This window comes from Humulus lupulus, chromosome 9, assembly GCF_963169125.1.
Source record: "Humulus lupulus chromosome 9, drHumLupu1.1, whole genome shotgun sequence".
Taxonomy (NCBI): Eukaryota; Viridiplantae; Streptophyta; class Magnoliopsida; order Rosales; family Cannabaceae; genus Humulus; species Humulus lupulus.
The window spans coordinates 161,370,924-161,390,387 of record NC_084801.1 but is presented as its reverse complement, the minus strand read 5'-3'; the positions used below and the strand labels follow the sequence as shown (position 1 = coordinate 161,390,387).

The 19,464-nt window shown below is 36.6% G+C and overlaps 2 protein-coding genes across 2 annotated transcripts; both read right to left on the bottom strand.

The window, feature by feature from the left end:
* Positions 1-765: 765 nt before the first annotated feature.
* Positions 766-2,464, bottom strand: LOC133800849 (uncharacterized). The gene is made up of 2 exons (XM_062238933.1): positions 1,176-2,464; positions 766-1,064 (listed from the first exon to the last, which is right to left on the bottom strand). The coding sequence occupies exons 1-2, from the start codon at positions 1,474-1,476 to the stop codon at positions 1,054-1,056; spliced, it is 312 nt and encodes a 103-aa protein (XP_062094917.1). The 5' UTR covers positions 1,477-2,464; the 3' UTR covers positions 766-1,053.
* A 1,655-nt stretch (positions 2,465-4,119) lies between these two features.
* Positions 4,120-10,365, bottom strand: LOC133800850 (solute carrier family 40 member 1-like). The gene is made up of 8 exons (XM_062238934.1): positions 9,790-10,365; positions 9,479-9,629; positions 9,055-9,251; positions 7,639-8,040; positions 7,365-7,536; positions 5,535-5,672; positions 5,041-5,151; positions 4,120-4,340 (listed from the first exon to the last, which is right to left on the bottom strand). The coding sequence occupies exons 1-8, from the start codon at positions 9,915-9,917 to the stop codon at positions 4,176-4,178; spliced, it is 1,464 nt and encodes a 487-aa protein (XP_062094918.1). The 5' UTR covers positions 9,918-10,365; the 3' UTR covers positions 4,120-4,175.
* Between the last annotated feature and the right edge of the window lie 9,099 nt (positions 10,366-19,464).

Here is a 19,464-nt window from a genome sequence, read left to right as displayed (position 1 = left end):
TGGTTTCTTACTTGACCGTAGCTCATAAGGCTTCTTTCGGATAGACTTGTTGGGTACTTTATTCAAGATATAAGTTGTAGTCTTTAATGCTTCACCCCATAAAAACTCTGGCAAGCTAGAATGGATCAATATACATCGCACCTTGTCAAGAAGAGTGTGATTTCTCCTTTCAACGATTCCATTCTATTGGGGTGTTCCTTGAATTTTATATCTTGCATCAATGCCACATTCCTGTAAGTACCTAGCGAAAGGCCCAAGGTTCCTTCAATTTTCATCATAACTCCCATAATACTCTCCACTTCTATCAGAATTAACTGCCTTGATCTTCTTCTCCTTTTGAAGCTCAACATTCGTCTTAAAAATCTTAAACGCATCCAAAGATTCATATTTTTCATGAATGAGCTCTACATGACCATACTGGGAAAAGTCATCAATAAAGGTGATGCAATATTTATAACCACCCATGGCATGTGGAATAAATGGTCCACATATATCAGTGTGAATCAACTCCAACAATCTTGTGCACCTTCTGTTTTGCTCTTTCTAACCTTGGCAGTTAACATTCCTTTAGTGCAATCAACACAGGTAATGAAATTTGAAAAATCCAGATCTTAAAGTACCCCATCTTTGATCAACCTTTCCATTCTGTCTCTAGAGATATGACCTAAATGTTTGTGCCACAACATAGAAGATTTCAAATATAATATTGCACCTTTAGAACCAACAGCGATATTAAGAGAAGAAGTAGAAGCAACAGGAGCAATATCATGCAAACACAAGTTTATATAAATTTCCACATAAAGTTCTGTTTCCAACCAAAAGAGAGTCACGATACAAAGTAAGTTTTCCAGTTCTAAAATGAAGACTATAGCCTATTCTATCCAAAATAGTTACAAAAATTAAATTCCTCCTAATAGAGGGTATGTAAGCAACATCATGTAACTCAAAAAAGTTTCATGTATTCAACTGTAATGTGGTTGTCCCCGAAAATTCAACTTGGACTTTTGTATCATCTCCCATGTACACATGTTGCTCTAGACTACTCGGTCTTCTTCAACTTGTCACTGCATGCAAGAAATTTGTAACATGAATTGTGGCTCCAGTATTTAACCACCAAGTATTTGAGGGCACATCAATAATATTGGACTCTAAACAATCCATCACAACACAATTACCTTTCTTCTCTATGTGAGCTTTGAGCTTTCGACAATCAACTTTCTTGTGCCCAAAGATCTGGCAAAAGTTACACTTCCCTTTGAAAAGCTCATTCTTATGACTAGTAGAGGATGAGCCTGAATGTCCATTCCTTTTAGGACTAAATGCTTTCTTCTTAGGAGGATTTTGATCACTAGAGTTATTGGGAGTGAACTTTCTCTTGTGAGGATTGTTTGGATTGTTAGGATTTGTCACCATGGAGATGCTTCTTGCCCTTCCTTTTCTCATGCCCTCCTCTTCCTTGGCAAGACTAGCAGACATCTCCCCAACAGTCCATTGCTCTTTCTAAGCATTGTAGCCTGATCTGATCGCATCGAAATGAGATAGAATAGTCTCCATCACCAACCTTACCATGTAATCCTCACCAAGGTCCATACACATGACCTTAAATTTATGATAATAGCCCGTGAGCTTGTCAATGTGAGCCCTGATGTCACTTAAACCATCATAAATGGTGTGATGGAGCATGTTGAAGTGCTCATTCTTCTCATTCTTTGAGAATTTCTTGTACTTTTCCTTAATGGCGGCAATAAAATCCTATGCATTTTCAGACTTAGGAATACTATCATGAATGGATTCATCCATATGATATCTTGTAACGCCCTAACTTCTTATAATAATAATGCCGAGAAACAACGTTGGATCATAAAATATAAATGTTGCTCTTTTACTTAAAAATAATATAAAGCAGAGGGATCCTAGTTTTAAAATAAAAAATATGGTTTTTAACAAAATTAAATATAGCAACATTCAAATAAAGAAAATAAAATGCTTAAAGAAAAATGCATCATAGACAAAATTATAGGCCCTAGATATTTCTAACAGCTACATGGTCTTCACGAATACACCACCACAGCTATTCAAGTCTCACTCGCCATCGACCATTCTACCCTTAATTTTCTTGATCTCTACAATTATATTATAAGGAGTGAGCCTCTAAGCCCAGTAAGGAAAATGCATACAGAGCAATCATATAATCATACATATTATACAATGCATATCATCATAAATTCATACAAGATTTCATAATAACACTATTCTATCAAGATAACTAATTCATATAAAGTTATAAAATATTATAGGTCATAATCATACACTATTTGTCATATTCATATAAGTTAAATAACAAGTCAGGCAAGAGAAAGAATAAGTACTTATAAAAGGGTGAAAATCAAGTCCCGGACATCACTTAGGTCCGTCATACAGTTTTTGGCATCCGAGCCTACCGGACATCACTTAGGTCTGTCATACAATTATGAGCATCACTTAGGTCCAACCACACTTATCTCCTTGTACCTGAAATGTTAGGGGTCATGCAATCACTTAAATTCATAATCTAAATATATTTAATTTTCCTTACCTTGAGTGTGGTAAAAGAGAAGAAAATAGAGATTGCTTGCTAGTGAATTTCGCCCAAACCTTCACCCTAAAAAGAAATCTCAAAACCTCCAAAATCCCGAGCCCCCCACAACAATGTCTAACCTTAACAACAATATTTAGAGTTTGATTTTAGGGTATTTCGACTATAACAAGGATTGGAAGGCTTAGTGTGTTTCGACTATGTAGGATTGTATAGTGGCAATGGTGTTTGAGGCTTTATAGAAAAAATAGAAGAAAATAATTTCAACCACTATAAATGCTACAATGGTTTTGACAATATAGTGTTTTATGGAGCAAAAATATGAATATTTGAGAGATAGTGATTTCAAAATTAAGAGCACTTGAAGGCTTTTGTTTGAGTGTGAAAAATGGTGAGGGGAAATGCTCTATTTATAGGCTTCCAACTCAACTCATTTCCTTAAAATTTCTCAACCTCCATTCAATTATTTTTCAAAATTAAAAACTCCCTCTCACTCTAAGGTTTCGGCCAACACTAGTTTTTACCCATTCCAAGCGTTACAAACGCTCACTTGTTGCCACACACACTCACATACAACCATAAGTAGTCAAAGTCTCCACTATCTCTCCAAAAACTCTCCCACACCTACACCTATACACTTTTTAACTTTATCATATGCTAAAAATTAATTTAAACTTTCATAAATGCTACCATAATAATTATAATTACCTAAATTATAATTATTTACTAAGTCATAAAATCATATCTTAAAAATAGAATATTCTAAAGCAATCTTTCTAATTCCACCACTCAAGTTAAACTATAAAATAATAAAAACTAACATTAAGGAGCTTATAAGAAAATAATAACTTTGGTTATTACAATCTTCCCCCTTTAAAGAAATTTAGTCCTAGAAATTTTACTTACCAAATACCTCGGGATATTGTTCCCTCATATCTTATTACACATATGAGCTATATGTATATCTTGTGTATTTCTACCCTAAGGGATATATTGGGCCTATTAGGCTCATATTGTTAGAGATTGTAGACTATGATTTAATGTGTCAACCTATAGTCATTAGTGTACTACCATGTGCCTCAAATGTAATTAGTAAGTGTTAACCATCCCATTATGGTTATTAACAATTAGTAGACACTCTAATTAATGATTGTGATCATATTAGTCTATATAATAATTCTAATAAAAATGATCTAATACAGTTCCTTATCATACTTCATTTTCGCGAGAGAAACAAACTAAAACTATAAAACAATACAATACATCAACAACCTATGAGCTGAAAGTTTAAACTGCCTAAAACAGAGAGTTGGTAAAATGAGAATTTGAACTTTAGGTATTTAAGATCTTGCTCAAATAAATAATTCATTTAAACTTGAATAAATGTAGACTTATGATTGGTTGTTATTTAAGGATGATTGATTTAGAGTCTCACACTAATGAAAGACAGCAATCACACCTTATTTGTAGAGTATGATGGTGTTATGTAGCTACAATTAATATAAATAAAAAAACAAGCCTAAATTTGAAAGGAGTAAAAGGCCTAGATTTAATGATAGTCATTGGATATACATAGAATTATTACAAGTAATAATGTATATCAACAAAGTTGTGTATTTTCAGATGAAAATGTCAACAATTTAACAAACAAAATAAGCTTCTCCCAGTGAAAGAGGTGTTTTCTGATCCTGTAAAGGTGAAAAGTGTAGAGTAATGCAGCCAATGTTACCACAACAAAGGATATCAGTGTCAATTTCCAGAAATCCTGTCCAATTAAATTTCAAAATACATAATCATATTAATACAAAGTTTTGAACCAAGCTATATCTATATATATTTAGGGAGAAACTATTGGTGCAGTCACTTTTTTGGCTGCATTGGTGCAGTTAGTAGATGTATTCTATACTTCGATAATTTTTTTTTTAATTTTTTTTATATGACGACATATATTGTAGTCATTTAAGACATCCTGCAATTTTTCAAGAAATTTAGAATAATTTACAGTGCTGAAAACAATGTTCAAACAGCTTGTCGCACACGTGCTTATTTTTTTTATACCCGTGTAAAATTCAACAGTTTGAACCTTATTTTCAGCACTGTAAATTATTCGGAATTTCTTGAAAATTTGCAAAATGTCTTAAATGACTACAATATAAACTGTTATATAAAAAAATTATAATTTTTTTTTATCAAAGTGTAGAAAGTAACACAGTGGCTGTTCCGATACAACCAAAAAAAAAGTGACTGGACCGTAATCTTATCTTATATATTTATATTATAAATGAAATTAGTTATAAGGGACACCCATACATGAAAAGAGAAAGAAAAAAAAATCAGCCACATATAGACTCTAAATTAAGTGATATTGTTTATGTGTTTAGACTACTACTCTTGAAAATGAAGTTCATTTAGCCCAAAATGTTGAATAAAAAAGATTGTGTGAGATAATATAAAATGAAGTTCACCTGTGGATTGGAGATGAGTATTCCCATTACATAACCCATCAAATCCATACTTGACTGAAGAGAATTCTGAACTCCTCCTACCACACAACGATCCGATTCAGGGACTTGATCCTGTTGAGCAAAATTATTCTTTTTCTTTTAAAATTATAGATTAAGTGGGGTTATTCAAGGTTGATGGGGAACAAAATTTCAGAAGTTTGGAGACACTAATGATTATATTCTATGGCTGAAATACAACTTTTACTTTGGTGTAAAAAGTTGGCATTGCTTGGTAAATAAACATTATGTAAGTGTTACTTTAGTGGGACTTAAAAAAAGCAGAGCAAAAAACTACAAGATAGCTTTTCTTAAGGGTAGAAATTTTGGGAAAACATTTGCTCTTTTCTTTTGAGAGAGTGTAGAAACATAAAATAATAATTAATTTTTCTCATATACGATTACATAGAATGCTATATATATGGTAGTAGATTCGAGTGTTGAGATAAGGACTTAACCTGCATTTGTTGGATGACAGATAAGTCGAAAGACCACAAACCAAGTCGTGAGAGTGCCACTCCTCCCATGAGCATATACGATGATGAAATATTGTTACCAACCCATATTGAACCCACACAAAGTAGAAGGCAGATCCACTACATCCAACACCACAATACATATATAGATTACCCTCCAATCAAACCTAAAAATAAGCCTCTTCGAAACAGGGCGGAACTAGCATAAGGTTGTAGGGGGCCAAATATTGAGTGACTATATCAAAAGTAGATTTCAGTCAACCCTACGTTAAAATTTATCAAGCATTTACATAAATATATATATATATAAATAAATAAATAAACTAAGCTTATGGGTTTTGGAGCCAAAATGAATTGAATACACAGCAGGACTAATACACCGGCAGCTAATTAACTAAAGTTCAGTATTATATAAATATATATAGCACAATTCACATATACGGGTTTCACTTTAAGTCATATTGGTAGGACTTTTCAGTGTTTTCGACCCGTGAACAGTTTTCGGCGCGATTTTTTTTATGACTATGTATATTGTACTTGTTTAGAGCATCCTGCAAATTTTCAAAAAATTTCAAATAGTTTACAGTACCAAAAACTAGGAAACTAGGTTCAAGCATGATATTTTTCACGCACATAAAAAAAATTAGTCATGCTTGCAACATGTTTGAACTTAGTTTTCGGTACTGTAAAATATTCGAAATTTTCTGAAAATTTGTATGATGCTCTAAATAGCTATAATATACACGGTCATAAAAAAATTCGCGCCGAAAACTGTTCACAAGTTGAGAACACTGAGAGCGCCACCAGTAGGGCTTAAAGTGAAGCTCCTGTAACAGAATTGTCTTGTAGATACATACACATAAATCTAATTTTTGGGGGGCATAACCACCTCTTTAGACAATGTAGTTCCAGTACTGCTTCGAAATGATAGTTCTAGACTTCTAGTAGTAATGGACAACTTTATTTATTGAAGACTAGTAGACTAGTATTACAGGGATGCAAAGTCACCTACTCTACTCTATTTTTGTTTGGCCAACCTATATATGTAACGATGGCTGCTATGCCTTAACAACTTGTTAAAGTGCTAGACTAGGCAGGGCCAGGCCAAACCTAAGTCGTAGAGGCTCCTAACAAAATTTGTTATTTTTAACAAATTTATAAGCCCCTAAGCACAGGCCAGTCCCGCCTGTGCCTAGGGTCGGACTTGAGACTAGGCTAAGATTACGAATGCACATATCGATGGGGCCTAGCAGGGACCCGCCACTAATATGATGTTAATTTTCCATCTAAATGGGGAACGTAACAGGAATAAAAATAATTTTATGTTCCTAAATGTTAAACGAGGCTGGAGCGAAGATGGTATTCCTAGCTCCATCAGGATTTTTAAAATTTTTATTTATTTTGTATCTTTCTTAATAATTTTTAGTAGTATATTAGTAACTTCTTAAATATTTTAAATTTTATTAATTATAATATTTAATATTTTGAATTATATATATTATCTAATATCTTAATATTTATGTAATTCACATTATTTATATTTAAAATTAATTTTTTTAATAAAAAAATATATGGGGGATTCCGCTCCTCCCTCGACAAGGAATATACAAAAAGGATGATTAAAATGGTTAGCGGGGATAGGAACGAGGGAAGGCCCTGCCAATTCCTCATTCTATTTTGGTAGATCTGTACAATCAGCTTCAACGGGGAAAATCAGTTCAAGCATGAAACTGTTGTGTTTAATAAATTATAATATTAAGAAGGAAAAAAAAAGTTGAATACTCTAGTAACGAGTAAGTAATAATTTAGTACCTGAGACCAAATAGACCAAAGGCCTGTTCTGAGTGTTGAAAGATGAGATTGCAGGAATGGGTACACAATTGTTGCACCAATTCCAATTAGAGCACTTACTCCACGACCTATTCCAATCTCAAACGCTGCAATTCCTTCCCACTCTAAGGCTGCTGTCATTAGTGTTCCAAAACTACATACATAGTAAATAAAATAAAATAAAAAGACTAAGCTATTGGAATAACAAAAATGCATTATAATGAATAGTCATAATGTGATTTATTATAAGTTTCACCTGAGGACTGTGAAGAATAACAAAGCCAGAGCTATTCCAGGGAGTACAGTGTCCTGCTGCCAATAAACTCTCCATGCTTCAAAATAAGAAGCACTGGAAACCAATTTGGTCTTTCTCTTTTGCTCTTCATCAGAAACTGATTTTGAGGCCCTCCTATGGTTGTTTTCCTGCAAAGCTGGAATGCCTTTGTAGACAGAGATGAAAAGCCAATATTCCACCCAAACTGACATGGTATTCCATAGAGCCAAACTCAGTGCTGAAGCTTTTAGTGACACAAAGCTGATTATGAAGCCAGTAACCACAGGAGCACATAGCTTGCAAGTGAGATCGATTCGCCTAATGACCGAGTTCATCTTTGTCAGATGTTGTGGTGATGAATGCCCTTCTGATATTACCACCACCCTGATATGTAAAACACCTCATAGAGTTAATAGAACTTACATGTAATGATTTTTAAGGTTATGATGTTCTTGTACAATACTATTGTATAGTTTGGTGTCTTTCCAAGACAAGCGATTCATTATGTCATGGTTTCAAATCCTTGATTTAATACCTTAAAAGACTTTTTCTTGCATGATCAAAATATTTGCTCTGTTTTGATACTATTTCTTACATCACCACCATTCTGATTCAATCGTGAAGGTGGCTCAACAATTCAGGTCTATACATGTTCGGTCGACCGGTGTGGAAGGTCTGGTCAAGCTATGCAGCCCAGATCAGTTTTGCCAGTTTTAGTTTAAATGGTCGTATTGGTTGGGGCTCTTATAAATACAAGTTCGTTATTTTAGAATCATTATAGCATATTTACAGTTCAAAAAACTTTGAGAAAGATTTAAGAAATTCCTTCTACAACTCTTGTATTTTGCTTGAGTGAAAAAGTGACTTTGTGTGAGATTCATTTTCTGGTTTGAGGGTGATCTAGTACATTGGGGTTTAGGCGAATTAGAGAGGTTTGAGAGTGTAGTCTCTTGATTGTTTCTAGTGGATTTGACTAGAGTTTCATCTCTGCTTTGGATGTAGGATTGTTTATGATCTGAACCAACTAACCAAGTATATTGTGTGTTTGGTTGTTGCTTGTGTTTGTGTGTTAGTTTGGTTCTTGATGGTTTTGAGATTTTGTTTTTCTCAACAATTAAGTTCTTGTAATTGATTTGATATTATTAGAATTGACATGCCTAATACTGTTTTAAACATTATTAGAATCATGTCAACTAAAACAACATTATACCATATAACTGTTTCTGAACACATGTTCTATTATATTATGGTCAAACCCTTGACTTTTATGTCAATGACAACTGAAAATATAGAGAATTGCTTATGAATCGATGATCATTTCAACTAGAACATATATATATATATAGATAGATAGATAGACAGATAGATAGATAGATAATTCTATTTTGTTTCGATTACCATTCTCTTTCGATTAGGATTGTACCAGCAAGAGTGGAGAGCACGCCAACAGCTCCAGAGATATTTGTCAATATCACAAACAGAATGAAAGCACTGAACTGTGTCACCTTCAAGGCTGAGTTGACCAATAATACTATCATAGTGCCTCCAGCAACTATGAAAGAGAGATTTTGTGATACCAACCAAAGTTGGAGAACCTGCCAATTATAATTAATCAGTCAAATATTTCAATCTCCACCACAAACCAATAATATAACCCTATGTATAGTGGTCTATTCTAAAAAAAGCTAGGTTTTTCTCTAGTTGATTATACTGTTTTAGATTTGGAAAGTATGCAAGTACTTGAAAAATGTCAAGAATAGCAAGTAGAGGCAGATTCCAAGACACCATAAATAAAAAAGCTAAAAGATTGATTGTTATATACCTTTACATAGGTCAAACTATCAACCCAATTTCCAACAATGGGGCCAAAAATTGCAGTAGAGGCAGATTCCAAGACACCATAAATAGCAGCAAACAGTAAAGAATCTGGCCAAAGCTTGATCATGTACAACCCAACTGAAAATTCCCACATCCTGAAACATTTTTTTGAACCTCGGATTATATCAAAATTATTATGATTCAACCTATATGAACACACACACACATATATATATATATATATATATATATATATAAAGAAGACAAACCTGGCACCTATATATATATATATATGTATATAAAAAGAAGACAAACCTGGCACCCCATCTGGCCAAGAAATGGGCAACATATAGGTATGTGATAAGAGTTGGAGGGAAAGAGCCATTAAGAGAAGTTGAAGGTTGCTGATGTTGAATAAGAGGTTCATTCATCATATTCAACATCAGAGTTTTGTGTTCTTAATATTATATAATTCAGAGATTATTTTAGATGTAGTGTTATAATTACTTGGGACTTGTAACAAGCCAAGCTTGAGGAGCATCAATGGCGGATCTTCTTATCTTATTCCAATATGAGAAATGGAGAAAAAATAGTAGTAGTTGATAAGAATGAGAAGTATGTAGTTAGATTTTAGTATAGCTTATATTGTCAATATAATAAAATAACACTAGTGTCGTTACTTTGTCTAAAACCTCTGCACTGAATTATCATATATATATTTGTCGAGAATCTCTCTTGTTGCCTTCTTTTTGGATTTCTACGACTTGGAAAGTTTGCTTAATTTTTTTCATTCAACTCATATTTTTTATTTTTATTTTTTTAGAAAAACATGTTTAATATAGTTATTAATCGTATTAAGTTTGTGACAACGGCAAATTAGACGGAATGAATATTTTTTTAGAGATATAATGAAGATTATTAATTCAATTTTATGCCTCAATAACACTAAATTTAGAACTGAAGACACTATTTAGTGAATTTTTTTGGTCACAGTATAATTTTTTTTTTTAAATATCACTTATGTCATAATTCAAATGTAATTTTTAACTACAAATTACATTAATATAGTTTTTGTTATAATTTTTTTATATATATAATGAAATTTTTTGTTGATACACAATTAAATTATCTTTTTTCGCGTGACAAATTTTTTTAAACAAAAACGTTTTGATGACATAATTATAATTGTATATTTTTTTATACACAATTTCAATTTTAGTAGCAAATTATACCAAGTGTGATTTTCTTTAGTTGATTCCATCAAATAAAATATAAACTTTGTAACTTTAATTGAAATGGTAATGTTGCTATTTGTTAAGGAAAACAATTAATTGTTTAAAGAAATAATTTATTATACATATAAAAATAAAAATCAACACTCAAATAAATTATTATGAAATGTAGCTCAAATCGAAAGTGGGCTGTACCAAGTTGTAGATGCAGCCTTCACCAAAAAAGATTAATTGACTTTAAGCTAACAAAGGTTCAAATTAACTTAATATTGTACATAATTTTTTAGTACAAAATTTTATAATATGCCAATGGGTTATTACTTAATAGGTGTTTTCTTAGGGTGTTGAAGTAAAGAGGCCTGGGGAAAGTTATTACTTAATAGGTGTTTTCTTAGGGTGTTGAAGTAAAGAGGCATGGGGAAAGTTATTACTTAATAGGTGTTTTCTTAGGGGGTTCAAGTAAAGAGGCATGGGGAAAGTTATTACTTAATAGGTGTTTTCTTAGGGTGTTGAAGTAAAGAGGCATGGGGAAAGTTATTACTTAATAGGTGTTTTCTTAGGGGGTTCAAGTAAAGAGGCATGGGGAAAGTTATTACTTAATAGGTGTTTTCTTAGGGTGTTCAAGTAAAGAGGCATGCCTTTCCCCTATACCAAAAAAAAAAAAAAAAACCCCATGTCTGCCTTTTCATTTTATATCAAGATTAAAATGGAATAAAATTTGCTGAAAAAGACATTTAATAAAATCAAGATAGTTTGGAAACGCTCATAATTATAATTTTTTATTGAAAAATATAAATAGATAGGTTTTGTAACTTGGTTTGCTTAAAGAGAGAGAGAGTATTAATTGGTAATCATAAACCTTTGACCAGCTTCAACCTAAAACCTATGGATTTTGGTGAAAATAGATATTTAATGAAGTGTCCTGTAAGAAAAATTAGCAATACTTTTTAAGCATTCACAACTAATCCAATGATACAATTGTCTCCAGAAATTTACTCAAGAAAATTGTCTTCATAAATTAATAAAAAAATGTCATTTAACTTGAGTGGGTTAACAAAGTTGTCAATACCAACTACCATGGGTGAGTAGGGTTTTTCTCCGATGGTGAGAAGTTGGTTATCCAACATGACATTTGTCAATCATTATCGATTAGGTTGTTTTAACTGAAGTTAAGGAGTTACTTCACATTTAAGGTCTTTGGAGAAGTTGAATATGTGTTTTTTAATTCGTTTCAGTTACTGTTCCATTGGTGGGGTGTTAGTTTTTCCCTTTGTTGAGTGGAGTTTTGTGTTTTGCGACCCACTGAGGATTAGTGCCTTTTCTTTTTGTTGTGGGTTCTCTAGTCTCGTAGTCTGATTAGTGGTTACTCTGGCTCCTTCTGGTTGGAGTACGAAGAGACAAGAGCAGAGGAGGTACATCAGAATGTGGCCCAAGATCAAAATGAAATAGAGCTCCTTAGCAAAAGTTCATAGATGAGCTATCTCTTGAATTAGAAGAGGATGTTGAGCTCACTGATGAAGTGACAAAAACAACAATTTTGGCAAAGGCTTTTGGAAGAAGAGGCATAACAAAGACCATTTTGAAACATATTCTACCCAAAGTGTGGGATTCAAAAGGGAGGTGCAAGATGAAAACCATAGAACCGGGCCTATGGGCTATATATTTTTTTAAGAAGAGGACAATGCAATAGTACTTAAAAGGAGGCCATGGCTTATCAATGGCCAACTCCTGAATATAAGGGAATGGCCTGAGTATGGTAATTGGCACAAGATGAACATGGATAAAGCTTTGCTCTGAGTTCAAGAAGGTTGGAGAATATACCGACTTCAATTTGGTGGACAGGAAAGAAATAGTTAGAAGAGGGCACTTGAAATTCAAAGTTCTCCTTAGTATAACGTACTAGATTCCTGCGGGTTTCTTCATAAGCATGAGGAAACAAAGGAATGAATGGATCCAGTTTAAGTATAAAAAATTACCAACCTTATGCTACAATTGTGGATATCTATTCCACTCGGCCTCTCACTACATGAGACCTAAGGCCTTTGCCTATCCTCTAGAAGGAAATGTTGTTCAACCATACGGAGCCTGGTTAAAGACGGGTGTTCCAATCACTAGTTGTTTTGATACTAGAGTAATGATGTTGTCAAAGGTGGAGAAAGGCAATAAACTCATGATGCCTACAATGGGAAACTAGTCGCCGAAGCTAGTGTTTCCCGAGGACTGGAGAGACCCTACAACAATTGAAATGTTGAATCAGTGATTGGCGGATCAAGAGGGAAGAAGCGTAAGGGACATGCTACGAGCAGCAAGGAATCTCAGTTTGTAGGCTCTAATTTGGGAAACAAAAACCCCAATACTAGGCCTGCAAATACACATAGGTCCTTAACCAGGCCACCTTCAAACCCCATGAACACTGGGATAATAAAGAGTTTTTTGGCTGATGTGGGCCTAACTACTGACCAAAAGTTGGAAATTCCTCATGTCCAACTTTGTAAATCAAGAACCCCACACCATTATCCTGAAACAACAGGCCTACCCTGGACCCTAGGCCCACAATCAATTTAACTTACCAAGAAATTCATGGGCCTAGTTCAGATTGATAAATTTGAAGCCGAACCAACTATCTTCCATGACCCACCAGACTTGACAGAAATGATCCAAGGCACAACCGACCCAAGAAAGAGTAAAGTAGACTTATGTATCAAACCAGATATCCAACCAAGCACTGAAACAGAGGAGGTAGCCTTCGGCAACCAAATTACTATTCCCACATTTGAACCACCTGAGAAGGAGACGCCATTCAAAATAGGAAGTGGGGAGAGCGAATCATCCACAACGAAGAGGGGGAAGAGAGTTAAAAGGCATAGGGAGACACCAAAAAGTACTCCCAAAACGAGCAAAATGAGAGTTATGGAAAGGATAACAATCAACTCACTAAGGTACAAATTGTTTTGGATCAAAATTTTCAAATGAGCGAGGAGGCGACCCTTATCAAGCCCCCTCCTCCCCAATGAGACTACTGTCTTAGAATTTTCGTGGTCTTACGAGAGACCCAACAGCCCAAGCTTTGAAATCTTGAGTGAAAAGACACAAACCTGATTGTGTCTTTCTAATGGAAACTACAATTCAATGCAGAGATTTTTTATGACATTGGGATTCAGTGGTAGTACCTTCATTGAATCTAATGGCACGACAGGTGGGTTCTGTTTTCTTTGGAATGAAGAAGTCCAACTAACTCCTATAGAGGTGTCAAGGTCAGTTATAGAAGCCTTGGTTATTGAAATGAAGGCTAACAAGATGTGGACTCTTTTTGCTACATATGGAGTTCCATATGAAGATTAAAAATGTAGATTCTAGGAGAGCCTCATAAGTAGGTTCTTGAGATGAAATATGCCTTGGGCAGTGGTAGGTGACATAAACGTTATTGGGAATGCCAGGGGAAAAATGGGTGGAAAACGAGTTACTCAGAGAGATACAGAGATTCTGAGGCATTTTTGTTTTGCAAGAACAGGAGGTGTGGATCTCGCTTACAAGGGTGGTAAGTATACCTGGCAGAATAAACGATTCTCAGGAGGGCTAATCAGGGAGAGGCTGGATAGGGTGATAGTGGCTACTGAATGGATAATGGAGTTTTTGAAAGGAAGAGTATCAAAACTTTCCTATTATGATATTTGACCATGGCCCAATTCTGTTTGACACCATCCTAAATAAGTCAAAGGGATATTGCCCTTTTAGGTTCTTTGAAGGTTGGCTAAGAGAAGAATCGTGTACTGAAGTTGTCAAAACGGCTTGGTCTTCCATGAATCAGGGAGATAAAAAATGGCAGGTGCATGACAAGCTAGAAATTATAAAAAAAAAAAAAAGGACTCCAAGTGTGGAATAGGAAAATGTTTGGTTGTTGTGAAGAGAGATTAAAGGTGTTGGAACAAAGGCTATACTGGCTAGAACAACAAGATGAAGTAGAAGGGAAAACAAATGACAAAGAAGACACTCAGAAGGAAATAACATAGATGTGGAAGAGAAAGGAAAGCATGTGGAAACAAAGGTCCAAAGAACTATGGCTACATAAGGAAGATAGGAATTCAAAATCTTCCATGCATCAACCGTTATTAGCAGAAGAAGAAATCATATATGGGTTGTGAGGGATCCGAATGAGAAACTAAAGGAAAGTTAGAGGGAAATGGGCCAAATTTTCAATGATTATTTTGCAAGTCTATTTGCCTCAAGTAACCCAGTTATTCCATCTAATCTAGAAGCTCTTTTTTACAAAACTCATTACTAATGAGGAAAATTCAATGCTCACTAAAGTCTTGGATGAGGAAGAAATCAGATAAACTATTGGTCAAATGCATCCACTCAAAGCTCCTGGTCCAGATGGAATGTCGGGATGCTTTTATACTCACTTTTGGGACGATATTAATAATGATATTATAGATTGTATCCAAGATTTCTTTAGTAATGAAGAACTGGATAGCAGACTCAATCACACATTCATATGTCTCATTCCGAAGAGTGAAAATGCAGATGTTGTGGAGAAGTTCAGACCGATAAGTTTATGCAACTTTTCCTAGAAGATCATAGCTAAGATCCTAGTTACGCGATTACGTGGAGTCATGGGGAAGTTGATATCTCCTCTCTAGTCAGCCTTCTTACCAGGTAGGTGGATTGCAAAATCATCGATTTTAACTCAGGAAATAGTGAATACTATGAAGAAGAAGAATGGGAAAGGAGGACTAATGGCAATTAAGATGGACATGCACAAAGCTTATGACCGCATTGAATGGAGATTTCTCAAGAGGGTTCTGCAAGCAAATGGGTTTGGAGTGCACTTTATCAAACTCATAATGCTTTCTCAAGACAGTCTCATTTGCGGTTCTATTGAACGAATCCCCTCTGAAGAAGTACTATCCCGAGAGAGACTTAAGACAAGGGGGCCCCTTGCCTTCCTATTTGTGTTTGTTGTGTAATGAGGTTCTCTCAAAGCTTATCACCAAGGAACATGAATTGGGGAACATCCATGGTATCAATGCTAAGTTCGGTCATGCGAATAGATGTTATAATAAGTAGAAATATTATAATATCAAAAGGAATTCTTTTACACCACAAGCAGTACTGCTTGGATGTAATTGTTTAAAGTAAAAGGAAACTATGCTGCCCATGCAACAAAATTAAAAAGAAAAAAATTTAGTCTTTACATCACGACTCGTAGGTCGTGTGATTAAAGAGAAATAAAAGAACAAAAAATCCTAAGGAGCCTCAGGAGCAGGAGGATTCTCTAGAGCACTCTGGTCGACCACGTCCCCTCCAGCTTCTCCTCCCTCCGCTCCAGCAGCTGGCTGAATGCTTGGGGAAGCAGGAACTCTAGCTCTCTCTTCGGTAGCCAACCGAGTAGTACATCGAGCTAGCTCGGTATTCCTGGTGTCTTCTGGGAGGTAACTGAAATCGGCACTTTGGCTGTGTTTCCAAAAATTGTAGAAACACCGAAGTGTCGCGTTCTTATACCTCTCCAAGTCTTTGGCATTAGTGAGCTTGAGTTGTTCCACCTAGCTTTTGAGAACAGCAATGGTCATGTCCTTAGTGAGATGCTCCTCCCTAAGTTTCTTGACTTCACGCCATTGGATTCGGCTGGACTCCAGGTAGTCATCCCTCTGCTTCCTCAGAGTTTCCTGAGAAGCTTGTTTCTTAGCCAGTTATGCCATCAAAGCATCCTTCTGCTGGGTGACCACCTCCAACTCCCCAGCATGCCTAGCCTCTATGGCCCGAAGCTCCTCGATGACCTTTGCCCGAGACTACTCGATGCTAGCGCTAGCACGAGTACGAGCAGCGGTCATTGTCAGCATGGCCTGCAGTCAAAGGATAAAAGTTAGGCTATATTACAAGAAGGAAAGATAAAATCCAAGAGAAAGAGTACTTACACTAGCCACTTCGTTAAGAGCCTTGTTAAGGAACTGATCGACCACCATGCTCTCAGCCTCAGCCATTGCTTCCCTACAACGGTCATGCTTCAGGATGTGAGCAAGGCGATCTTTAGCTGATCGCAGGGAACGGCTCGAGAGTCGGGACCTAGGAAGTTCGGCTTGTTGGGCATGTTCTTTTTGAGCCGCAGACGGAGGGTTGGTGGTGGCAGGTGCTACCTCCTTCTCAGTAGAGGCAGGTGTTTGAGCAGAAGGTTGACCAGAGGGCCCATCCTTGGGAGGATCAGTTGTTCGACCCTTCTTGGCCGAGGGTGCTTGGCTAGATTCACCATCGTGTCTCCTAGCCAATTTCTTCCGTCGGACCAGGGGGACCTCCTCTTCCTCTTGAGTCTGGTATAAGTCGAAAACATTGGGGGAAGTCATCTCTACAGAAAAAGATAAGCATGCAGACAGTAAGACGAAAATAGATAAAAAATCATGGCATATCAGAAAAGTGGTAAAGGAAATCACAAAGTTCAATACCCGAGCTACAACTACTTGTCGCTACACTACTGACTCTATTAGTCATACACTCACTCTCTGGCACGAAGAAGTCTGGCCCTAGATTTGGAGTATACGTAAAATTGACGTCCCCGTCAAACAAGTGACAGGGAATTGGCAAGCTATCTAAAAGCAAAATAACAATACCGCTTTCGTCTGAAGACTTATCCAAGTCTATGACAGACTCTATTGCCTTTTGTTTCCCCTTCCCTTGGGGCGCAGAAGGCCTCTCTGCTGAAGGGACGCCAGTGGGTTCCCTGATCGTAACTCCCGTTGGCCTCCTTTGGGGAGGGGACGCTGGGGGTTGCTGCTCGGGATGCCCCTCGGCAGTGGCGTCTGCCACCACGGGTTCCCTTGTTTCCTGACGAGGAGCCAGGAGGCCAGACAGCCTCAAGTTTTCATCAGTGACCAGGGACTTAATGCTTTTTTCAGCGTCAGCCATCCTGGCCAATGCGTTGGACCTCAACACCATGTCTGGTGTTGGGTTCGAGCGTAATCATGGTCCTGAAAGGCACAAGATACTTTAGAGAAGTGCAAAAGAATTTGCTAAGGAAAAGTAGCGACCAGTGAAAAGGGACATTTACCTCCTCGAGCGAAGGCCAAGTTGTTCGCAATCATGTCTGGCGTGAGGAAATACTCCTGGTTGTATTTCCCCACGTTGGATATATGGGTAATGTCACTCAGGAACGTGCAGTTTGTTTCCTGGTGACAAAGATGAAAAAAGCCTATCCCGTATTGTTGAGGGTTGGACTTAAGGTCAAAAAGGAAGTTGACCTCGTGAGGGGTGGGCTCTGGCCATTTTTTGAGTTTATAAAGGATATAGAGTGTAGCCAGCATTCTATATCTGTTTGGGGTAATTTGAAAGGGGGCAACACCGAAGTAGTTTGCCACCCCTGATAAAATGGATGTAGCGGAAGGGTAGCCCCCGCCTCTATGTGGTACCTTGACCAAGCGCTGTAGACGCCCCCAGGCAGATTAGCTCTTTGGTCAGCAGCTAGGATCTTGAGATTGACCCCGGTAAGAGGATACTTCCTAAGATAATTGGCAAGCATCCGGGGAGTCACCTGGCTGGTGGGAGAAAGATACCACTCGACATCAGGAAGGTTTGAATGCCGAGGGCGAGCCCTGACCTGAATGCGAGGGTCAAGGACAATGTTTTCTCGACCACTGGTCGAGGGAACCCTAGCCTGCGAATCAGACTGGGCAGGTGGATTTGGATTGTTTTCAGGGTTTGGTTTTTTCTTGCCTAGAGATTTAGAGCGGGCCCTTTGAGGTGGTGATGGTTGAGGTCTAGAAGAAGAAACTCTGGAAAATGGAATCTCGTGAACACGATGGGCCAGCTGTTCTTCGCCTTCAAGTAATTGTGCAAGAAGATCGTCATTGATTGGCCGCTCACCTCCCCACAAATCTGGCATTAAAATCTGCGAACAGAAGAATGAGGAGGTGAGGATGAAGAATCTAGAAAGTTTTTTAGAATAACGCTGGTCGTGTATACAAGTCAAACTTTTATACAACAGCATTCTAACAAAAAACTAATTTTTTCGCACAAATAGTTTGAAAAATAGATCAAAAAGTGAAAGTAAAAAGTTTTTGAAAAAAAAGCTTTTTCAACTCCTTTAAGGGCGGGAAAAACTCAATTTTTCAACTAGCATAAAAATCGAATCTTTACTTCGATTTTACGTCCTAAATCCGTGATCTCAACTATCAAACTAACTCGTAACTTCTAAATGGCAGAGAAACATCATCCTATCTACTATCACCCAATAAATCCCCTACCTTCATGCATCTCAACCCAGAAACACAGAAGCATGCACGGCAAAAATAAAAGAGCACAAAGGTTCTGAAACTTACCAAAGCGAAGGTCGTGGAGATTTGGAAGAGCTTCAAGCAAAGATGAACGAACGGCTGGTTCTTGAAATGTTGAAAGATGGCCTTCGGAGAGATTGAAGGTTCTAGTTTTAGGGTTTCTTGAAGGAGAAATAACTTGCGTAAAAAGGAAAAAAAGACTATGAGAAGGCTATATATATTTTTTGTCCGTGGCATGAAAGAGGAAGTAATCATCAGTTGCCTCTTTTTGAAGCGTGGGGAAGGGTGATAGCCGTCAATAGGTTACTTGGGCACCGAAAAGCCGTGATTGGACAGGGGTAGGTTACTTTTCCCAAGGATGCACGAACTCCTCTGACAGATCTGGTGGGGTAATCGAAGGGTCGTTTCCTTAAAGTTTATTTATTGTTGGTCATAATAAATAAACTTGGGGAGCAAATGTTATCCAAAAAACAGGCACGGATGACGTGGCAGGCGAT

Coding starts and splice junctions, on each gene's coding strand:
- LOC133800849 (XM_062238933.1), bottom strand. CDS start 1,476: ATGTCTGCTAGTCTTGCCAAGGAAGAGGAGGGCATGAGAAAAGGAAGG.
- LOC133800850 (XM_062238934.1), bottom strand. CDS start 9,917: ATGTTGAATATGATGAATGAACCTCTTATTCAACATCAGCAACCTTCA. Junction 9,630..9,789: donor TTGGCCAGATGGGGTGCCAG/GTTTGTCTTCTT, acceptor AAAATGTTTCAG/GATGTGGGAATTTTCAGTTG. Junction 7,537..7,638: donor TTATTCTTCACAGTCCTCAG/GTGAAACTTATA, acceptor CTATGTATGTAG/TTTTGGAACACTAATGACAG.